At 41.2% G+C, this 21,925-nt stretch overlaps 3 protein-coding genes across 5 annotated transcripts; 2 read left to right on the top strand and 1 right to left on the bottom strand.

Moving 5' to 3' along the window:
- Nucleotides 1-223: 223 nt before the first annotated feature.
- On the top strand, nt 224-10,321 carry slc7a4 (solute carrier family 7 member 4). Its single transcript, XM_086030308.1, has 6 exons — nt 224-268; nt 518-727; nt 3,504-4,568; nt 5,515-6,221; nt 7,212-7,320; nt 8,685-10,321. Exons 3-6 carry the CDS (start codon nt 3,587-3,589, stop codon nt 8,876-8,878), a joined length of 1,992 nt encoding a protein of 663 aa, XP_085886434.1. The 5' UTR covers nt 224-268; nt 518-727; nt 3,504-3,586; the 3' UTR covers nt 8,879-10,321.
- A 1,784-nt stretch (nt 10,322-12,105) lies between these two features.
- ccdc157 (coiled-coil domain containing 157) lies at nt 12,106-16,180 on the bottom strand. 3 transcript variants are annotated; one of them, XM_086031660.1, is made up of 10 exons: nt 15,867-16,180; nt 15,626-15,776; nt 14,895-15,540; nt 14,756-14,833; nt 14,287-14,456; nt 14,028-14,204; nt 13,782-13,950; nt 13,525-13,664; nt 12,725-12,834; nt 12,106-12,625 (listed from the first exon to the last, which is right to left on the bottom strand). In XM_086031660.1, exons 1-10 carry the CDS (start codon nt 16,106-16,108, stop codon nt 12,364-12,366), a joined length of 2,145 nt encoding a protein of 714 aa, XP_085887786.1. In that variant the 5' UTR covers nt 16,109-16,180; the 3' UTR covers nt 12,106-12,363. The 3 variants fall into 3 exon arrangements, with proteins under 3 accessions (XP_085887786.1, XP_085887787.1, XP_085887788.1); XM_086031661.1 differs by having other exon boundaries at nt 12,106-12,622; XM_086031662.1 differs by lacking the exon at nt 12,106-12,625 and having other exon boundaries at nt 13,744-13,950.
- On the top strand, nt 16,181-21,825 carry sf3a1 (splicing factor 3a, subunit 1). Its single transcript, XM_086031658.1, has 16 exons — nt 16,181-16,287; nt 16,400-16,475; nt 17,019-17,125; nt 17,230-17,434; nt 17,523-17,768; nt 17,859-17,933; nt 18,024-18,174; nt 18,620-18,816; nt 18,982-19,099; nt 19,201-19,508; nt 19,599-19,847; nt 19,924-20,131; nt 20,210-20,364; nt 21,040-21,141; nt 21,244-21,315; nt 21,486-21,825. Exons 2-16 carry the CDS (start codon nt 16,431-16,433, stop codon nt 21,585-21,587), a joined length of 2,340 nt encoding a protein of 779 aa, XP_085887784.1. The 5' UTR covers nt 16,181-16,287; nt 16,400-16,430; the 3' UTR covers nt 21,588-21,825.
- Nucleotides 21,826-21,925: the final 100 nt, after the last annotated feature.

Genomic DNA, 21,925 nt, shown 5'->3' with positions numbered 1-21,925 from the left:
TTGTCAGTGAACTTTTTTTTCCCATGTTGAATCAATTGAAATGACTTATGTTGGCGTAATTTAGCAAAATGGCCAGCCTGCTAGCGAATTATAACTCAATAGTTTCTATCCATAAACATCTTGAGATAAAATGTAGACATTTAGTGTTTTGTACTGTATTTGTTCGAGTAATCAATGTAAGTGGACACACCTGAACAGAAATGCACACCTGTCAGCCGTCAGTTCCATATTGCGCACATGAAACATGGGTGCAGGAATCAAATGAAAGGTGCGACCTTAAGTTGCGTATCAGATCAAGGTGAAAATACCACAAACTGCATTATCTTGCTGTCAAGCCAATGCGTTCAGCAAAAATAAAGGAATCGCCTCAGCGTTGCAATAGTTTTGGATGCATGTGAAAACCATCAACAAACAAAGTTATTTAGAGTTACAGACTATAATCCAGCGCTTCTCAACTTTAAATCATGTGTTATTTGTTCAGAAAGCCTGAATAAACATCCTGCACCTATTTTTCAAGATGATTCGTTTGGGCGGTGACTGAGTACGTGTCCGCGGCGCCGTGTGGTGATTACTTTGGCGACTGGGCGGTGACTGGCCCTTTAAGGCGCGCCTCACTCAGGATAGTAGTCCTCCACGCTCAGTCTTCTTCCCCATCACTGGGCGCCACACTCCCGGCAACCTCCCACAGAATTCGACACCTGCGAGCGCTGATGGAAAATCGAAAGCGGTGAGTAGGTTTCATTAAATTTCTGAACTCATTCCCACTTAGAAAAAAAACCCCGAACAAATTCTATTGCAGTTTGGCCTTATCTGACTTAATAATTGTAGGATAGGTCATTTTCATCTCGGACTAAGCTTACCCTATACGCAACCCTCTTTGCGTCCGTCTCCATCTTGTTGTGAATTATTAATTTCCCATTAAAACGATATTCGTTCTTCTACACGGTCAGTCATGGATACGTGCGCCGTTGTATTATTGGTCGTGGTGATGACAGATGTCTTGTTGGCGTTTGAAAATTAAGCGTTACGTAATTATACTGAATGCTGTCGCCCGATGCATTAAGAAGCGCAGGAGTTGAACATTGTCCGCCCCGCACTAGCCGGAATAGTACAGAATCCAGTTTAACGGTTGCACTCGGTGCATGTGATGAGAAAATGATGATATAGCACCCATTGTTGTTTTTTTTATGTAAATATGATGACGTGGCCTACTTAAGCATTAAACCATACTGTCCAAAGTCCGGCCGGGGGGCCAAATGCGGCCCGTGTTAGAATTTCTACCGGCCCGCAGCCTCTAGAAATTAATAAGGAGTGGCCAGTCAACAGGGTTGATCGTGGTACAAAATACATTTCTAAAAAAGCTATTTTATATTTGACCACCAGATGGCAGCAGACCTGTGGTTGCCCTCTCGGGTGCTTTCGGGAATAAGTCAGGTGAAAGGCGCGTGATGGCTGATGCCGCTTCCAGGGTAGTTGCCATATTAGGAGCGCACTGAGGCTACGTGACTCCTTGTTACACGCAAGACGAACTCACTGTGTTTCTGGCGTGATTTAGGATTATAGAAACATGGTGAACCGTTGCTATGTCAGGGGATGCAGGAATGCCACCCACGATCGCAAAGGAAGAAAATGTAACCACGGATCGAGTTTTTATAAGTTTCCTGCTTGGCGGAAGGCCGAGGGAACTCTCATTTCGGACATGTCAAAACGAAGTCGGATGGCTTGGTTATCGACTGTAAGATGAAAACATTTCGCCACAAACAACCTTCTGTCTTGGGCGAGAGTATGCTCCGAAATTTTGTTTTTTTTTTCTCACAGAAATACAAAACAACTGTATGTCTAGTTTGCGAAGTGACCGTGGCTTTTTCAAGGAATTCAATATCAAGCGTCACTACCAGACGAAACATGCAAACTATGACAAGGTGACTGGTAACAAATGCCATGAAAAATTCAAGTTAAAATTTAAAAAATTAAAAACTTGAAGCTGAATGGTCGGCCCCCACACATTATCACCTCACCATATCTGGCCCTCTTTGCAAAAGGTTTGGACACCCCTGCATCAGAGGCGGAGCCAGAATGTGGCTAATGTGGGGGCCTGGAAAAATGTCGGTGGGCCTGAATATTTCTCTCACTGAGCGCAATCCTTCTGTCATCGTATATTCAAATAAAATGACAAACTGAATAATATGAAGTTCAGATCTTCCTTAGACAAATACAATCATGCCATTCTTAATTTTCAATCAAATAAAAAAACAACAGACGCAAAGAAACACAAATTCAAAAATAATTTAATAATAATTTACTAAAAATGTAAAAGTATATATTTCATGAATCTCACTGGGTTGGCAGTGTGTCAATCTGGGTGGGCCTGTGCACACCCAGGCCCACCCATGGCTCCGCCCCTGCCCTGCATTAAACCTAGCTATTGAAATTGTTTGCACAACGTCTCGGCCCTATTGGTAATTTAACTTTCAATGTACAGGCGTGGCAACTGGTTTCCCACACAAGTCCATTAACAGCTCTCACGGGACAGGGAAAAAAGCCAAATATTTGTTCAGTTGGTTTTGAACATTAAGGTTATTTGGTGCATAATGTTGCACATACAATGAAAATTTGTTGCTGTATCGTTTTTTTGTCTTCATGTTTATGGTTAAGGCTGTTAAGACATACCTCATGGACACCCCCCCCCCCCCCCCGCAAAAGCATATAGTTTTACCCAAACCCTTCCCTCGCAGAAGCTCAAAACAAAAATAAAATAGATCACTTGTATTTTTTTAAAGATAACTACCTCATCTAGATAGCGCATGATTATATGTGAAGCGAGACTGTCAAGCAACCGGCAAATGGGAGGGGGGTGAGAAGGGCAACCACAAAATAAGACAACGGGTAGGACATATTTTGTTTTATTTATGCCCGCTTCCTTGTTCGTCAGTCATGATTGGCTACATTCCGTTCATGTCACAGTCCATAGAGTCAAATTGCTAAAAATAATTGGCTTTCCCCACATACATAGATTTTTGGTCGTAAATATTGAACACGCTTAAGATTGACGGGCCTGACCCGTTTCAGACCCTATTATCAGAACATATCCCCCCTTAACACACCTCAGACCAAAGGATTTTCTTTTACCTGTAACAGATAAGTAAGTCACGCTTCGTTGTATAGCCCTGAATCGCAAAAGACCTCAAAGGGATTCAAAAGCCCACAGCTGACAAATATTAGCAACATCCCCTGCTTAAACCCCCCGAACCGGACAAGGGAAAAACTCAAAACTCCCATGGGGGGTGGGGGGGGACATAGTCGAGCTTTGGGCGTCTTTGGTCAGGAAGGGTCAAAATTGGGACAAAAACAGCTTGCTTGTATTTGTCTTCACCCATCCTTGGGCAGCACCAATTGTGGGCCCAACCAGTACGGAAAATTGGGTCGATGTACAATGAAACTCTCAACAGACGAGACCTGCAGTCAACAACATGCTTTTGATTGGGCTGTACTCTGTCTTCCAGGTGAGCTTCTTGTGACAGTAATGGGTCGAGTGTGACTCCTTCATCTGTTTTCCTGCCCCGTTGGCCCTTCTAACTCGGTGACTATGGCTACTTGTCTGCAAGGCTGCACACCAGCTGTGCGCCTTTGTCAGAAGCTGAACCGACTCAAGACGCTCGATGACGACATGATGACCACGTCACTGAAACGCTGCCTTTCCACCCTGGACCTGACTCTCTTGGGTGTGGGTGGCATGGTGGGCTCTGGCCTGTATGTCCTGACAGGCACAGTGGCCAAAGACATGGTTGGGCCTGCTGTTATTCTATCCTTCGTTTTTGCAGGTTTTGCCTCTTTGTTAGCTGCTTTTTGCTACGCAGAGTTTGGAGCACGCATTCCCAAAACAGGATCGGCATACATGTTTACCTATGTCTCTGTGGGAGAGGTCTGGGCCTTTCTGATTGGTTGGAATGTGATTCTGGAAAATATGATTGGTGGTGCTGCTGTGGCACGGGCATGGAGTGGCTATTTGGACTCCATTTTTAACCATGCCATCCAGAACTTTACTGAATCCCACATAATGCGGTGGGATGTGCCCTTCCTTGCCCATTACCCTGATATACTTGCAGCAGGGATTCTAGTGGTTGCCTCACTTTTTATTTCCTTCGGAGTTCAGGTGTCCTCCTACCTTAATCATATCTTTTCCACTATCAGTATGTGTATCGTACTTTTCATCCTAGTCTTTGGATTTGTGTTGGCGGAACCGGCAAATTGGAGCCAGAAGGAAGGAGGGTTTGCACCTTTTGGATTGTCCGGAATCTTGGCTGGCTCAGCCACATGCTTCTTCGCATTTGTAGGTTTTGATGTGATTGCCTCCTCAAGTGAGGAGGCTAAGAATCCACAAAAGGCTATTCCCATCGCCACAGCAATTTCCCTTGGACTGGCAGCAACAGCCTACATCCTGGTGTCCGCAGTGCTTACGTTAATGGTTCCCTGGCATACGCTGGACCCCAACTCAGCTCTGGCAGATGCTTTTTTCCGTCGAGGTTACAGTTGGGCTGGAATTATTGTGGCAGTGGGTTCCATCTGTGGTGAGTATAAAACGTACGCTTCAGTTAACAGAGATAATGACTGTACACAATATTACAATACAGTGGAAGCTCCAATGTGTTTGAATTTAGAACATGTTTTTACCAGAGGAATCTATAAAAAAAGGTAGTGATCATAATCAAATAAACCGCTATTTATACTGGAAATGTTTCAACAGCAGCATTTCAACATAAACGTGTAAAACACATTTAAAGAGGAAGTCAACCCAAACATATATTTTTCAAGAATATGTTCTATGCGAGACCACTAGTTGAAACAGGGCAATCTGAAAAATATTGCATTTGTGGAATAAGAGTTAATCCACCTGTTTTAGCCATCTCTGGGGGGCAGCCATTCTGTCGACTGAAAATGACATCACAGTTGCTCAGTGCTCAGATAATGACCAATCAGAGCTCACCTGTTTTCTGAAGCTGAGCTGTGATTGGTCATTACCTGAGCCCTGAGCAATTTCAATGTCATTTTCAGTCAACGGAAGTGACAAAATGGCCCACCCTCGAGATGGCTAAAAACAGGTGAATTAACTCTTATTCCACAAACGCAATATTGATCAGAATGCCTTGTTTCAACTAGTGGGCCTGCATAGAACATATTTTGGAAAAAAATATGTTTGTATTGACTTCCACTTTCAGCACTACTTACCACTGACAAACTTGCAGAGATTGGCGCTTGTATGCTGCCTATTGTTGAGATTAGCCACATAGAACTGAGCATCCATGACAGAGGAACGTGCACCACTTTTTACATCACGGTTCACTTTTTTAATCCACTCAGTCTGACAGCAAACAAAAAAGCCATAGAAAAATCAACACACTTGTTTTATTTAACTATTATTTGCTCACTGAAATGACATATAACAAGGCCAGAGATCCTGAAAAAGGGGGCGAAATTTCTAATTGTTTGCTAATGGTTCTCTTGTCCTCCCTCTAGGCATGAACACTGTGCTGCTCTGCAACCTTTTCTCCCTCCCTCGGATTGTGTACGCCATGGCAGAAGATGGGCTGTTTTTTAAAATTTTTGCACGTGTCAATCCTGTCACCAAAGTCCCCGTCAATGCTATTCTGGTTTTTGGATTCCTCATGGCCATCATGGCTCTCATTTTTGATTTGGAGGCTTTGGTTCAGTTCTTGTCTATTGGAACCCTGCTAGCCTACACCTTTGTAGCAGCCAGCATTATCGTCCTTCGCTTCCAGCCCGAGAAAAAATCCTCCAAAGAGACTTCATCCACGTCTTCCAATCCAAATGCGGAGTCTTCCCCTGCCCCCTCAGAATGCCAGAACATGTCAGAGGACAGTGAGGAGCTGAAACAGTATGAGTCCTTCTCGGACAAGCTCCAGTTGGTGGAGAGGCAGAAGGCAAGGGAGTGCAGGGGGGTGGGGCAGCTAAAGGCCTGTTGGGAACCATACCTGGGCTGGCTACTGGGGAACTGTGAGCCAGGGGAGGTGGTGCCCCTCTGTGTACTGGGTCTCCTAGTGACCTCAGTGTTCTTTTGTGGTGTGCTCGTATTTGGCGTCACGCAGCTGCAGCTCCCAAGCTGGAGCTATATCACCCTGCTGTTAATTTTTAGTCTCGCCTATGTTTTCTGCATGGTGATCATATGGGTTCATGAGCCACAGACTAACACCAAAACATTCCAGGTAAGCGCTTTGAGTAATCAAAAACAATCATTTTACACCTCCATACATATGTATTTTGCCAATATAGGGTGTCTGAAAAGTCACGATACACTTACCGGACACGACAAAGAAAAGGTATCATTTAGACAGACGTGATGTCTCACTAATTGACATTGAAGCAGTGTTGCAAAAGTGGCCCCAGCAAGATGTTTTTTTTTTCTGTTGAGAGTGTTAAGCATCAGTGTGAGAAGCTTTACATCACACTTCCCCAACCTGTAGTGCAATTAGGTGGTCCGGGATTTGTTTTTGACAAACCACAAAGCAGAAAGCCTGCCACTTCCACCACTGATGAAAACAGCAAACTCGTGGGGCAGGCGCTGCTCCTTTGGGCAAGGGGATGATATGCTCACAAAATTGCAACAAAAACATAAAAGATGTCGAATGGTGATGGCTTTTGGGAAACACTATTATATGTGCATCTCAAAAGCACTCTATGGATAAATTGAGATACCTCATCTAAACACCCACAGGAAGTGAAAATATGGAATTGCGCTCGTGTTTGCAACTTCCATTCATGTTGGAAGACTTTGTATAATAGTTTTGGTAGTATTTTTGAGAACATTTGTCCATTCATGTGGAAGGAAATTTTGGAGCTCTGAGGGATCTGATGTTGGACAAAACTGCCTTGCTCACCATCTCCGTTCTAGTTCATCTCAAAGGATGAAAAGGATGCAGCTGAGGTCAGAGGGCTTAAGACCTTCAATGTCAAACCCATCCAACCAGTGGGCTGTGTCCTATGTACTGAGGTGCAGTCATTTAGACTTCATTCAGACCAATCCTTGATTGTTTTATGATTTTAAGAGGTCTGTCTTGATTCATTTATACATACAGTGGATAGCATCATGGTAACACAATAGTAATTAATGTTTACCGTCAGTTATTTCACAAACTCAATGTATGTCTTGGATGGTGGCGAACTTAAATTTTTTTTTTTTTATGTTGTTTTTTTAGGTACCTGTGGTTCCAATTACTCCAGGTGTCAGTATTCTCTTTAATGTATTCCTTATGATGAAGCTCAGTGCTCTAACCTGGGTTAGATTCGCTATCTGGATTGCTGCAGGTAAGAGAGTCCTATATTTCTCTTTCACTCATCTTCAGATCAGAGTTCAATATAGCACACATTCTGAATAATGTTAAAAAGTGTATTCATAAAATATTCCGTTGTCTAGTCAGTGAACTAAATGTTGTAATTGTTCTCACATTCTCTTTGTGTGCCCTTATTTCAAATAATCAGAACTACCATCTTAACTAAAGGTGTTCTTATTAAGCACTATACTATTCACGTTCTTTAAAGCGAAAGTCAACCCAAAGCTTTTTTTTTTAATATGTTCTATGCAGGGGCACTAGTAAAACACAGCATTTGGATTAATATTGTGTTTCTGGAATACGAGTTAAGCAACAAAATCCACCCGTTTTTAGCCTTTTCCGTGGTCAGCCATTTTGTCACTTCTGTCGACTGAAAATGACATCACACACCGCTCGGGGCTCAGATAACTACCAATCATAGCTCAGATTTAGAAAACAGGTGAGCCATGATTGGTCGTTATCTGAGCTCTGAGGGTCTGTGATATCATTTTCAGTAGACAGAAGTGACAAAATGGCCGCCCCCTGAGATGGCTAAAAACGGGTGAATTTTGCTGCTTAACTCATATTTCATATTAATCATATTGCGTCGTTTCAACTTGTGGGCCTGCATAGAACATTTTCTTGAAAAAAGTATGTTTGGGTCGACTTCCCCTTTAACAGATCTACAAACATTCAGAACTATGCAGTACAAACTTGAGTACCCAAAATGTCCGAGCTTGTCAGTACTCTGGTGAGCACAGTTCTCAGTTTCAGTGTTCAAAATACGAACTTATACCATTTGTCAGAATATAGTTAGTACTTTTTACAACTCTCACAGTTGCGCTAGTTCCATCCACTGCTTGTCCCTAATATGGTCACGAGTGAGTTGGAGACTAATCCAGATGATTTTGGATAAGAGGCGAAGAGCACTGGTCACCAGCCAATTGCAGAACACTTACAGTAAAGATTCACATTTACACGTATTGCAACTAATGTATCATGCATGTTTTTGGAGATGCAAATTCCATATAGGAAGCGAGAACTATGAGGCCAATGTGCTAACCAATATTCCACTGTGCTTACGCAAGCCTGCCTACAAAGCTCAACTAAACTAAAACATGAATACAAATAAGGGATGCCAAGATTTCTTATCTACATTTCCAAAAATGTTTTTCCATTGTTAATGATAAAATCCAGATTCAATTTTCCTGTAAACAAATGTTTAACTATTCTTCCAATTCGGCCTGCACTCCAACTTATCGCCATGTTTGTGTAATCCTGCTAACACAGCACCAGTCACTACATTTTTCACCTCATCCTCTGATTTTAAATTAAGATTTTCATCATGTGCCTTTGCAGGTCTCTTAGTGTATTTTGGCTATGGAATTTGGCACAGTAAAGAGGGAATGAGGGAGTTGCAGCCCAAAGACATGGCTGCCCGGTATGTGGTGCTTCCCAGTGGCAGCCTGGTAGAAACCGTGGAGTCTGTCCAGCCCGAGCAGGCGGATGCCTCAGCACCACAACTGACAACTGAGGAGTTTGCTGGAAGATGATGATGAGTGTCCCAATCTAATGGTTACAACTGCCTGTTATCTGCTGTCTCCTACCCTCTACACTATTTTTACACTGTTGACTGGCCTGTCGCTTTCTGTACGCACTGCTTTGCAAATATAAGCACACCAAAGGATAGGCTGTGCAGCCTCTGTTTTTTTGTGAAGCATATTTGTACATCTTGTCATACTCAAAAGTACCTCATCAAATCTGTGACAGTCTTTTGGTAGATCAAGGGTTCTTATTGTGATTTTTTATGGCCCTTTAATATTTACAGCAAACCAAAAATCCCAATATGCCATAATCAGCAGTTATAGTATGTGTTTTGTTTTTTTTTGTCAGTCAGAGAAATACACTGATTGTTCTCAATTCTCATCTTCCATATCCGCTTCACAAGCCTGACTATCACAGACTCACAGAATTTGGATCTCTTAGCGCAATTCTCCTTATGGTACATCTCAACTGCCATGAATGTAATGGAACACTATGTGCTTATTTTGTTATTTATTTAAAATAATTGAGTTTTTCCAAGTTTTGTGGGTTTTTTTTTTTAAGTCCCTGTATGGAAACTGTGAACACACACTTTAAACTGGTAGAAAAACACTTGAATACTTCACCTTAATCCCCTGAATCTCATGACATTGCTCTCTTTTGTGTCACAATTAGTTTATTTCCCCCTCATGCACTGTTAAGCAGCAATCCTTTCCCTTGTCACTAGCAGAAATGTAGATATCAAAGCACAGTCTTGCATTCAAGAAACTTTAGCACAGATTCACAAGTTGGAAATCGTTTCAGAGAATAATTTTTTCCAGACACAAGTTTATCTTTAGATATGTTTCATCTCTGTAAGGCCTCCTTAATAACAGATTTGGAGGTGTCACCAGACTGCGGTTTGACCTCTGCAACAAATTTAAACATGTCTCCTGATATAGGCTACTCTACATTCCCACAGTCTGCACTTGTGCTTACTGAGAACTATCTGTTAGTTTACAGCGAGGGGCGTGGGGGGATTGGTGTTTCACGTCATGTCTGCTTATGAAACCGATGGCCTTAAACCTGTGAATCAAAGAAGACAGATTAATGAAGTGACTGGTTAAGATGTATGTAATTGTTGTACTCTACAGTTTAAGTTTACATATAGCCGCTTGCAGATTGTAATTCATTACAATGTGTAAAACCAAATACAGACCTGGAACAGAATGTAAATGGTACAGCATTGCTAGGTGTAAAGGTGTAAGACCCCAGATAATTTGAATGCGTTTGCTTACTGTAAAATATATTTTATTTTATGTTTTGCGGTTGTACCAGGATGCACAGATACTGTATTATTTTTTCTAAATACCTATTATGATTTTCCTGCACATCACAGTCTCAATTTCTCCGTTCTGTCTGTATTAAACTTCTGTGTCATATATTGTATGGGAAATAAATGTTTTGAAGCAGTATTTAGAAAAATCAACATTCTTGTACAATTTCAGGTATACAGGTATTTGCTTCTGGGCTTATGACCAACGAAACAATATATTTTATATGTCTAAGATATGCATGCACACACAGACACATACACAAAGAATGGGAATAGAATACTTAGGCATGGAGCAACTTTTGCAACAATTTCCACTGCATTAATGATCCTTGACTTATATTCGGATTCCACTTATCAGATGTCTAACTCGTGACATTTGAAGACTCACTTTTCATTAACATGTCTGAATGACTTGATTACTAGGATTTAATCACAGACGTGTGGCATCAAGTGCAAAATCTTAAGACCTTGAATTACACGCCTGATGACACAACTATATAGCTGTGCCAATGTCAGGGATTAACTCAAAGGTCATGAGCTGTCCTTTAAGTCGGTGTTCCCCAACCTTTTTTCTGCCACGGACCGGTTCATACAAGTCTATACCGTTCATGGCCCGGCCCTGTAACTATTCTCTGTCAGCAGGGGGGTGCGAGTGGTGCCCAATTCGTCAATTTGTTTTACTAATTTCATTGCTAGCTTGTGCATTTAATATTAGCGTTATGTGACGGAGATGCTAGTTTGTGCATTTAATATTAGCATTTCGCGACGGAGACCACTTGGCTTGGGGACCTCTGCTTTAAGTAATTTAGAATAATACATGAGCTGTCCACGCATGTTGTAACAACAGAGAGTCGCTGTCATGTTAATCTGGTGTTTACATTTAGTTAAAAATAGTAATAAACATTTCAAGTGTTCAGATACAGTTAGTCTGATGGGATGTTACACAACACAGCTCAAAATGTCTGAAAGTACTGATGTGACCTCGAGATAGAAAACCTCCTTGATGCAATAAATTACAGATTGTATCCATGGTTATTGGTTATTCAGATAAATTACCAACATATCTTAATAATAAAAGAGCGTATATGAAGTGATTCTGTACAGCATGAGACCTATGAGTACTTTTGTTGCCATGGAAACCCATTCACCATCTTTGTAAGGTGCCATAATTAAACTACAAAGCACATCTTTCTCTAAGTCTCTCAGTTTCACACAAGCCACTCATTCCTGAAATGTAGGGATATTATTGGATAGTCTTTATACTTTGTTTCTGTTGTCTGCTTATTTCTAGGTTGAGCGCTGTGAAAACAGATGAATAATTATTCATATACTCTCTTTTGACTTGTGGCATTTGGAAACTTAAAAAGACAATTTACAACCATCCATTTTTCAGCTGACTTTGGGCGAGAAGCAGGGCACACCTTGGGACTGGTCACCAGCCAATCGCAGGGTGTTTAACATAGACAAGTATTCACATCCATACTTATGGAAAACTCTTGGCAAGCGTGCTAACCACCAAGCCAACTAGGTGCAACAAGTGATATATAAAAAGTGTTTTTTAAAAGAATATTATATATGTGTGTGTATATATACTGTATGTATATTATGATTTGATTTGATATAATATGGCTCAGTTTGATAGTGTATGATGCAATTACTTTTTTGTTGTTATTTTACACACATTTTAATGAATTTGTCAGTACTGTAAATGTGCCAATTTCTTCTTAAAGATGATTTGGTTCGATTTGATGCACTTGCACCTTTTAATTAAAAAACAGCTTCACGGTTCAAACTGTTTTTTGTTTCAACCCTAATATATATATATATATATATATATATATATATATATATATATATATATATATATATATATATATATATATATATATATATATATATAATCTGTACACGTCATGAAATACATTTACATTCAATTTGACATTCTCAATCAAACCCCGCAAGTGATGACGATCAGAGGCTCCACGCATGGCAGTGTTCCCCCTTCTCCTCCAGGATTTGGAGGTTTGCAAACTTCCTCATGGGTCACTGAATTAGAGAGTAAATCGGCATCTCTGCAGCAACCAGTCCCAACATCCATACGGTCCCAAATCATACCCGTATGGGCATTTTTATACAAACTGTTCCAAAATTACTGGAGAGCTTGATACAAACCGAAGTCACTCACTTTTTCCTCTGTTTTATGCTCCTGGTTGGAGGTAAGTAAGTGGTTTTGTGTGTGTTACGTGTCTGGATTTTAGCAGCAGTGGAACTAATGTTGAAGTGAAGGGTTTGAAGGGAAATGTTCTGGGATGATGAGGGGCTCACACTAGCAGGTGACATGTGATCTGCTGCGCTAGTTGACATCCAACCACGTCCTACTCTAATGACTTTGTTGCCTCTGTCACTTTTTTCCAACCACGGTGCCCTGCAGTTCTGCCTGCTGCTGGAGTGAGGAAATAAAGCAATGTCAGAAACCCCCCCAAAAAAATGTATCATTTCTTGTTTAAACATTGCTGGAATTATGACTGTAAATCATACTTACAATGGACTCCTTTGCATCTGTGTCATGTAGGCCATTTGTTCCACTGGTGGGCTGGCCGGAGAAACGCTACATATTCGCAGATGTGAACTTTCCTGTTCATTAGTTGTGCTCTGTTGATTAGAACAAACTGGCATTAGAACACTGGATCCCCATTAGCCCTGAGTCATCATCAAGGCATGACATCAACACAGACATGAACCTTCACCTCAAAGACACTAGAATGTGTAATATTAAAGATTAAATCAATCCAAATGGATTTTCTTTCAAGAATATGTTCCCAGCAGGCCCAGTTGCCTCGTTTCAACTTGTGGGCCTGCATAGAACATTTTCTTGAAAAAAATATGTTTGGGTCGACTTTCGCTTTAACAGATCTACAAACATTCAGAACTATACAGTACAAACATGGTGGATAAACTCTTATTCCACAAATGCAATATTAATCAGAATGCCTTGTTTCAACTAGTGCTCTTGAATAGACCATATTCTTGGAAAAAATATGTTTGGGTTGACTTCCCCCTTTAATGCAGATATTGGTTGTAATCTATGTTAAACTCTGAGGGGGGGGGATTCATACTTTATATTATCTGTTCCATATTTACACATTTTATCTGACCTTTTTTCCCATGTTTTCTCAAAGGTGTATTTATTTGTTTGTTTGTTGGGTTGGGGCGGGAGCGTCCTTAAAATTTTGTGGGAATGGACCAGGGATGACCTATCTGCTAATCCAAAAAGGGTTGTTCGTCCTTGGTGGAGATCTGCGCTCTATCAGTGCCATTCTAGTTTTTGTTTATTCGTCTTACCTTGACAGCATTTTTCTGGGCTGCCTCCCTCAACTTTACAAGGCTTCCGTGAAGGGTAGCATTCTCCTTCTCCAACACACCAATGCGAATGTAGTTTGCCTGCAACTGTTGCTCCATATCCAAAAGCACGTTGCCGGTACCTTGTAACGATTCCAAGAATCAATCGATCAAAAAAAAGATTATTCAAAATGAACTGTATTCCCAGCAACCATTCATTACCCTGCATATGCAGATATAATAATGACAAAAGTGCGTACTCTTTGGCTGGGTATGAGCCAGTGGGCTGAGTTCTGGGAAAGCCACCAGCAACCTCTCCGTCTCTTTCAATGATTTCACACTTTCCTTGAGCTCGGCCACACTGCCCTGGAAATGCTCTATTTGTGTTTGTAGTGTCTGCTTCTCACTCTGTAGCCGTGAGCAATGGTCCTTTTAGGAAATGAATAGCACACTTTTAGTTGGGTGTTGTGAAACGGAGGGAATGGGTCGAGACCGATCTTAAATACCTGTTGTGAAGTGAGCTGCGTTTGCAGTTGTTCATTATCCTCTGACATCTGTTGTAGCTGATTGTGGAGGTGAAGCTCTCTTTCCTCCCTCTGTCCCAATTGTTTCTGCAACTCCTCGCACTCTTCATCCAGAGCCTCTACTCTTTGTAGCAAGGACTTTTGCTTAGTTTCCATTGACTATTCACACAATGGGAGCGACAAGCACAAACTGATTTGAAACGTCATTGGTCTCAAGTGGTATGACAGTCTGTCACCTTACCTCCTGGTGATGACATGCACTGAGGTATTTGGCCTTCTCTTTTTCGAGAAGTACATGAGCCTGGCAGAGCTGACTTTCAAACTGCTGAATCCTCTCTTGTAGTTTAGAGCAAGTCTCTTCCTTTATGTGCAGGGTTTTCACTTTCTCCTGCAGTGTATTCCTTTGACACTCTAAAAAGAAAAAAACACACTTGATGTAGTGCCACACAGTGAAATATCTTCTAAAATATATACATCTATTTTTGTTTGGATAATAGATGGATGGATGATGATGTAAATTCGCGGGTGAGCTGGAGCTCATTGGTCAAAACAAATTGACCAATGACATTTTTCAATTAACCTAACATACTTGCTTTAGTACATGGAGAAAACCTACGCAAGCAACTGCAGAATATGCAAGATCAACACAGATGGAGCCAGATTCGAATTTTGATAGACATGTCAGTATCATACAGATTACAGATTCTTACCAAGATCTTGCAGTCTATCTTGCTGTATTGCTGCTTCTTCTGTCAGATCGGAACAACTCTTCTTCAGGGATGCATATTCTGTTAGAAAGTAAATTACATTAACCGACTCACATGTTTTCCCATCCCTTGTACCGCTCACCTCTCTTGAGTTGCTGATACTCGTCTGACAGTCTTTGTTCAGTTTCTTTCATGGTCGTCTGTGCTTTCTGTGATGCTACTTTCAACTGAAGAATTATGGATTTTTGGTTTTCCACTTCTTCCTTTAGTTCTTTCTGTGCACGTTCCATGTCGCCCCCTAACTTGTCTCGATCTGCTTCTGCTGCTGCTAGTTTCTTTCTAAGAGGCTCGACTGTATCCCGCACATCTTGTACGTGTTTTGTCAGTCGACGCATATCCCTGAGCTGCTCACTGGCCCACTGTGCAACATCACCTGCTGTCATTTGCCCCACAGTGTCCTGCACAGCATCTAAGAGTGGGTGCAAAGAAGAGGGCAATCCCTCACTCTGAAGCAGTTCTACCAATACATTGCCTGTCTTTCGAATAGTACACTGTGCTTGATGACATACACTGCAGGGAAAAGAGGCAGTTTCATCTGTTTGACAGTTTACACTGTGCGTGACAACTTTGGGATTGCATGGGAGGCTGTGAGAGTCACTGAGGGGTGCATCCTCATCTGGCAAAAACCCGGAGTTTGTTGAAAGAGAAATGTCATGCGCGCACGTTGAAGGTACACACTCATCACAATTGGGCATCTCTGTCTGCAACTTGTTGACCTTGCACAACATCTGAAGGAGGAGACAGAGAAAGTGATACAATTAAGAAAATACAGAGATTGTGACCAATTCAAATTAAATGTGAAAGTGCATCAACCTTCATGTTGGCAAACTGGCGTAAATTGCGCCAGTATTTTTTAACAACAAGTCCAATTGACATGCAGCCTTTCTGATCGGTCTGTTGATTGCAGTTGTTGCTGCTCCTTTCTTCAACATAAGCATTAGATGCCTGTAGAAGAAGCAGTAGCCTTGTTGGATGAGAAAGAGAATCGTTATGCTGTTGTTTGTAGGTTGCATTCATAAAAACAGTTCTCAACGTGCAGTACACTTTTAATTACCTGTCTATCACTAACTCAAGTAAAACAATGTGAACATGCTGGTTAAATTCATCCTCTCCGTCCAGAAAGCTGTATCGCTCCATATCCAAATCCAGATTACAGGAGAGTTTGTCCGGGAATTTCCATGAGAAAACATGCACCGGGCCGGTTGTGGAAAAGGCGTCCACAATTGTACATTGAAGGTCGGCGAGATCTTTTTGGAGGCTTTCTATACAGTCCTGACGACCTAGAAACTGGGACATTTTTTTTTGAGAAAAAACGATTTCAGTTTTTACTGCAGTCGCCGTGAAAGGGAGTTGCTTGTTGATGTCTCGTCTCCGTGGCAACCTTGCAGCGCGACACTCCAAGTTCCAAGGTGCTTTGCGGCATCTGCCCGGAAGTAATACGCCGCCATTAAAACAGTTAGCAAGAAGACCACGCAGTAAGTTTTCACTCACAGAATTTATTGAGACGTTATATTTATGACTCACATGATTGCATTGTGAAATTGTACGTATACTTAAAATTATGCACTATCTGAATCTGTTTCTTAGGTGACTTTTGGGCCAATCAAAAGTCGCAGTCATGCCGCCTGGCCCTGTTCAAATTGTCCAGCCGGAGCTCAACAAGGTAACGATACCATTGATAGTTAGCCGATGCTAGCAAGCGACCGAAGATACAGTTTACGTTTTGTTAAAGTATGTGTTTGTCCTTTAATATAGGTACGCATTAGTATACATCGAAATTTGAAATAACTAGCTTAACATTAAGAATTTTGTGATTGTTTTGCATTCCCGTATTTTTTACATATTTTACGGCACCCGCCAATTGCCTTTCATTCGCTGGGTAGCAGTTGTAACGAGGCTATTCATTGTTCGTTCTTTGTAATTACAGTGGCATATTTCACACTAAAACATATACGATGGACTTGTTTTAATGGTGATGTGCAGTATAAATGTACACGGTCGCCTGCGTGATATGATATCAAATGTATAATCCCTCCGGCTGCAACATTGCCTACACTTGCATCTACTGTATTAAACATGTTTCTGTTTCTTGTATGATAATGACTTACATCATTTACATTACGCAATACATTGTCATTCCTGTAATATATTGCAAATCGTATTTTATTGATCATTAATTACAAGTGACTATGCATCTGCTATACAGGTTGATGCAGCTGAAGAAACTCCAGCAACCAAACCTATTGTTGGTATTATATACCCACCACCTGAGGTCCGAAACATTGTTGACAAAACAGCCAGCTTTGTTGCCAGGTCAGTTTCTAATTACAAGTGAAATATACTTGTGTTGTTCACATCTGGATTTTTATTGTCGTATTGTTCATTATAATGCATAATCAGGTCTTGTCAATTTTCAGGAACGGGCCTGAATTTGAAGCAAGAATCCGTCAGAATGAGATCAACAATCCCAAATTCAATTTCCTCAACCCCAATGACCCATACCATGCTTATTACCGACACAAGGTTACTGAGTTCAAGGAGGGTAAAGCCCTGGAACCATCAGCAGCTGTGCCAAAGATCATGCAGCAGACCTTGCAACAGACGCAACAACTTCCTCAGAAAGTATGACCATTTAACAATGATTTTGTATTAATTTTACTATTAGACATTTAATATTATTTCCTTTTGTTGTGGTCATCCAACGGTTCAGGTGATCCAGGAAGCTATCATTCCTAAAGAGCCACCTAGTGAGTTTGAGTTCATTGCTGATCCTCCATCAATTGCTGCATTTGATCTGGATGTCGTCAAGCTCACTGCACAGTTTGTTGCTCGCAATGGCCGCCAGTTCCTCACACAGCTCATGCAGAAGGAACAGAGAAACTACCAATTTGATTTCCTACGCCCGCAACACAGTCTTTTCAACTACTTCACTAAATTAGTTGAGCAGTATACCAAGGTGAAAAAAAAAGCCTAATTTTCTCAACATTTATTTAGATTATGTTATTTTTACGCTAAATTCATTCCTCTTTGTTTCCTATACATGTAGATTTTAATTCCTCCCAAAGGTCTGCTGGTAAAGCTGAAGAAAGAGTCTGAGAATCCGAAAGAGGTTATGGACCAGGTAAACAATTCCTTTTTTTTTTTTTTTCTTGAAGCATTTAACAGCCTATTGTCTGTTTAAACCAACATTTTCCCATTGTAAAACCATCAGGTGAGGTACCGTGTTGAGTGGGCAAAGTACCAGGAGCGTGAAAGAAAGAAGGAAGAAGAGGAAAGGGAGAAGGAACGAGTAGCATATGCTCAAATCGACTGGCATGATTTTGTTGTGGTGGAAACTGTGGATTTCCAGCCCAACGAGCAAGGTAAAGCAGTCAGTATGATCACGTCTGACTAGTGTTGTCACCAAAATTAAGACTCTGATACGATACCTGCATGACGTATCTCAGTACAATAAACTTTATGGCCATTTGCAGTATTTCTCTGTCTTCCAATCATGGTTTGGAGAGCGAGAAAGGTACCACCCACTTCAGACAGTGCTCTTTAAATTTGGACTGTGGGCTATCATGATCCTTATCTAGTACAGTATTAGTATATTTTAACCACACCCCTGAAACTAAATATAATATGAAAGTTATAGCGTAACACAAGTTGATTTGGTATTGACCACTGCTATGACTGAAGACTAGATTAGGTTTTGGGGATTTGGATGTGAAATCTGCATCCATCTGCTCTACATAATTTAAAGACATCTCAAGGATGAGCAGATTAACTTTGGATCACTTCTAAAAAATGATTTATGATTCCTAGGCCATTTCCCCCCACCCACAACCCCTGAGGAGCTTGGTGCCCGCATCCTGATCCAAGAGCGTTATGAGAAGTATGGTGAGAGTGAAGAAGTAGAAATGGATGTGGAAAGTGATGATGAGAATGATGAGCGAGAGGTGCGCAATGCTGGCCATGCTGCGCAACTGGATCAAGACACACAGGTCCAGGACATGGATGAGGTAAGGAGGTGTTGAAAAGAATTTGGTACACCCTAAAAAATTATTATCTTGTCACTGCAAATAAATACATTACTGGCAAAGAAGCTGTCTTATTTTTTATCTATCAAACTTAAAAAGAACAAACTCGTTTTAACAATGAAGTGTTTTGTCAATGATGTTTTCTAGGGATCTGATGACGAGGATGAGGGCATGAAAATTCCAGCGCCTCCCAGCAACCCAATGCCACCCCCACTTCCCCCAACTCCGGACCAAGTTATTATTCGTAAAGACTATGATCCAAAAGGTAAGGACTGCCTTTTTTTTAGTTTGTGCTAATCTCATTATTAGGCCAACAGCGTATCCACCTTTCCAGAGTATGATGATCTGATGCCATTATTTTATCAGCTTCCAAAGCTCCAGCACCAGTTGCTGCTTCAGATGAGTATCTTATCTCACCTATTACTGGTGAGAAGATCCCAGCCAGTAAAATACCAGAGCACATGCGCATTGGTCTGCTGGATCCACGCTGGCTGGAGCAAAGGGACCGCAGCATCAGAGACAGGCAGACCGAAGATGAAGTTTATGCGCCTGGTATGGACATCGATAGCAGCTTGAAGCAACTGGCTGAGAGGCGTACCGACATCTTTGGTGTGGAGGAGACAGCCATTGGTAAGAAGATTGGGGAAGAAGAAATCCAGAAGCCAGAGGAAAAGGTGGGGGCAGTTTTGCTTTCATATCTTGTAGGCATCATATATTTATTTTTGACGATTTCCCGAAACTGATTTGGGGTGCTCTCTCATCAGGTCACCTGGGATGGCCACTCTGGAAGCATGGCACGCACCCAGCAAGCAGCTCAAGCGAACATCACCCTCCAAGAGCAGATTGAAGCCATTCACAAGGCCAAAGGGCTGGTCGGAGAGGATGACAATAAAGAGAAGATTGGGCCAAGCAAACCCAGTGACTCTCACCACATGCCTCCAATGCCATCCCCTGCGCCCATTCTGCCGAAACCAAGCCCTCCGGTCTCAGCTGTGCCTCGCCCGCCCAGCGCCGTCAGTTGTACACACAAAAAGAAGGTTTGTCATAGAAGTTGTTGCTTTACCCAAAGTGTAATGTGCTTGTTCTTAGTTGGGCCCTGGAGTGCGCACCACTCTTCTGTCAGCTGTGCCTGTAATTCCAAGGCCACCCGTGGCTCCCGTTGTGCGCCTGGCTCCAGGACAAGTGTTGACATCAATGCCTCCTATGATTCCTGGTCCTCGCATCAATGTGGTTCCCATGCCCCCGTCGGCACCTCACATGATGGCTCCCAGACCGCCTCCCATGGTCGTTCCAGCTAGTAAGACTCATTTCTGTTGTTACTTCTTCTTATCTTGTGTTAAAATTGGTAACTCATTTTCCAATTGTTGCCATCCAGCATTTGTTCCTGCTCCTCCTGTACCACAACCCCCGAGTGTTGTTCCTGCACCGCCATCCCATCCTCCGCTCCCTCATGACGATGAGCCAATGAACAAGAAGATGAAGACAGAAGACAACCTTATTCCAGAGGATGAATTTATTCGCAGAAACAAGGTCAGTATTACAGTGTTTTTTTTGTTTGTTTGGGTTGGGGATGGAGGGGGACAATACTTAACATACAAAGAGAAGTACAGCAACTGTTGTTGTCCGTAAATGTCATTGTCATCGTATGGTCAAAGTAAAATCTACGTCTTCATAAAAACCTTTATTTTTCTTTCAGAATCATTATTTCTGATAGCATAATGTACTGCAAAATACTCCCACAAATGTGAGGCATTGATTGAAAATTACATTTGTCAAAAATATTCTCAAATTAATTTACTGCTGCAAAAATGACTACACACCAATGAAACTTATTATTACATTTAAATAAATTGTAATACAGAACCACAGTTGGGCAAATAGTCACCACCAAATTTGGCAGGGAAAGTGTTCATACTCATTAGAAATGGATAAAAACTTTACTTTTCCAAGTGTTTGTGCACTCTTGTATGTTCTGCAAATACAGATGAATGTCATTGTTTGAATTGGGTCTTGGATAATTTTCTACATGTATGAAATCGAGTTCTATAATTGTATTTTATACAACGCTAAAATAAAATTGAATACAGTACTTTACATCGGTGAGGCAATCTTGGTAATGTTATTCCTTTGTGCTACATTTAAATAAATCAGATTCTGAATTTCTGACGTACTGTTTTGCGATTACTGTTGTTGTTTTTCCACAAGGGTCCCGTGGCAGTTAAAGTCCAGGTCCCCAACATGCAGGACAAGACAGAATGGAAGCTCAATGGCCAAGTGCTGAATTTTACTGTCCCACTCACAGACCAGGTAATCAATGCAATCTTGTTTATTTTCATTACTCGGTATGTATAACATGTCATCTTCACACTTGCGTAATGGATGTGTAAATGAAAAATAATTTCTCCTCAGGTTTCTGTTATTAAAATGAAAATCCATGAAGCCACAGGCATGCCGGCAGGAAAGCAGAAGTTACAATATGAGGTAAATTCACTCTTGGCCATGGGTAAAACCAAATAATTGAGACAGAAATTCCAAACAAAGCTGACATTGACCTGTCATCTTTAAATAAGCACTGGTCATAAGTCAGCATCATCCACTCAAACATAAATATGCAAATGTGCAATGGGCTAATTTCTTCCTCCTTTGTTTAGGGCATTTTCATCAAAGACTCCAACTCCATGGCATACTACAACATGAGCACTGGTTCGATCATTCATTTGGCATTGAAGGAGAGAGGTGGAAGAAAGAAGTGAATCTCTGGAAAGAAGCATAAGATTTATCACATTTTCAAGTTAGATATGTTTGATCTTAGTGTCACAATTTAATTTTGTCAAACTATTCTTGTATTCAGAATTGTTCATACTGTTGATTGTTTACCTAAATGTTGTATTGTTATCTTGACTAGTGATAATTCGAAGTGTCTATTATAAATCGTTGACTCATTTGCTCCATGGTGCGTTTCCATTTAATAAAGATAAAAAACAGCCACAACTGTCTGTGAATAATTGTTTAGTTGAATATGAATGCAGATAGAAAGTAGACAGTGTACAGAAATTGAACACGATTGTGGTAGTTACGAGTTTAGGGAGGT

The sequence above is a fragment of the Filicampus tigris genome, chromosome 5 (assembly GCF_054856515.1).
Source record: "Filicampus tigris isolate MCC_2025a chromosome 5, RoL_Ftig_1.0, whole genome shotgun sequence".
Taxonomy (NCBI): domain Eukaryota; kingdom Metazoa; phylum Chordata; class Actinopteri; order Syngnathiformes; family Syngnathidae; genus Filicampus; species Filicampus tigris.
The sequence above is the reverse complement of the archived record's forward strand: the minus strand, read 5'-3'. Positions and strand labels throughout refer to the sequence as shown.

What these genes read in the sequence shown, in the direction of transcription:
- sf3a1 (XM_086031658.1), top strand. Translation starts at nt 16,431, where the DNA reads ATGCCGCCTGGCCCTGTTCAAATTGTCCAGCCGGAGCTCAACAAG. An exon ending in TAAAGACTATGATCCAAAAG is followed by an intron (nt 19,100 to 19,200) that starts GTAAGGACTGCC and finishes TTATTTTATCAG; the next exon opens with CTTCCAAAGCTCCAGCACCA. An exon ending in TGCCTCGCCCGCCCAGCGCC is followed by an intron (nt 19,848 to 19,923) that starts GTCAGTTGTACA and finishes GCTTGTTCTTAG; the next exon opens with TTGGGCCCTGGAGTGCGCAC.
- ccdc157 (XM_086031660.1), bottom strand. Translation starts at nt 16,108, where the DNA reads ATGTCCCAGTTTCTAGGTCGTCAGGACTGTATAGAAAGCCTCCAAAAA. An exon ending in GTATCAGCAACTCAAGAGAG is followed by an intron (nt 14,834 to 14,894) that starts GTGAGCGGTACA and finishes ACTTTCTAACAG; the next exon opens with AATATGCATCCCTGAAGAAG. An exon ending in CCCAGAAAAATGCTGTCAAG is followed by an intron (nt 12,835 to 13,524) that starts GTAAGACGAATA and finishes TCTAATCAACAG; the next exon opens with AGCACAACTAATGAACAGGA.
- slc7a4 (XM_086030308.1), top strand. Translation starts at nt 3,587, where the DNA reads ATGGCTACTTGTCTGCAAGGCTGCACACCAGCTGTGCGCCTTTGTCAG. An exon ending in CTAACACCAAAACATTCCAG is followed by an intron (nt 6,222 to 7,211) that starts GTAAGCGCTTTG and finishes TTGTTTTTTTAG; the next exon opens with GTACCTGTGGTTCCAATTAC. An exon ending in CGCTATCTGGATTGCTGCAG is followed by an intron (nt 7,321 to 8,684) that starts GTAAGAGAGTCC and finishes GTGCCTTTGCAG; the next exon opens with GTCTCTTAGTGTATTTTGGC.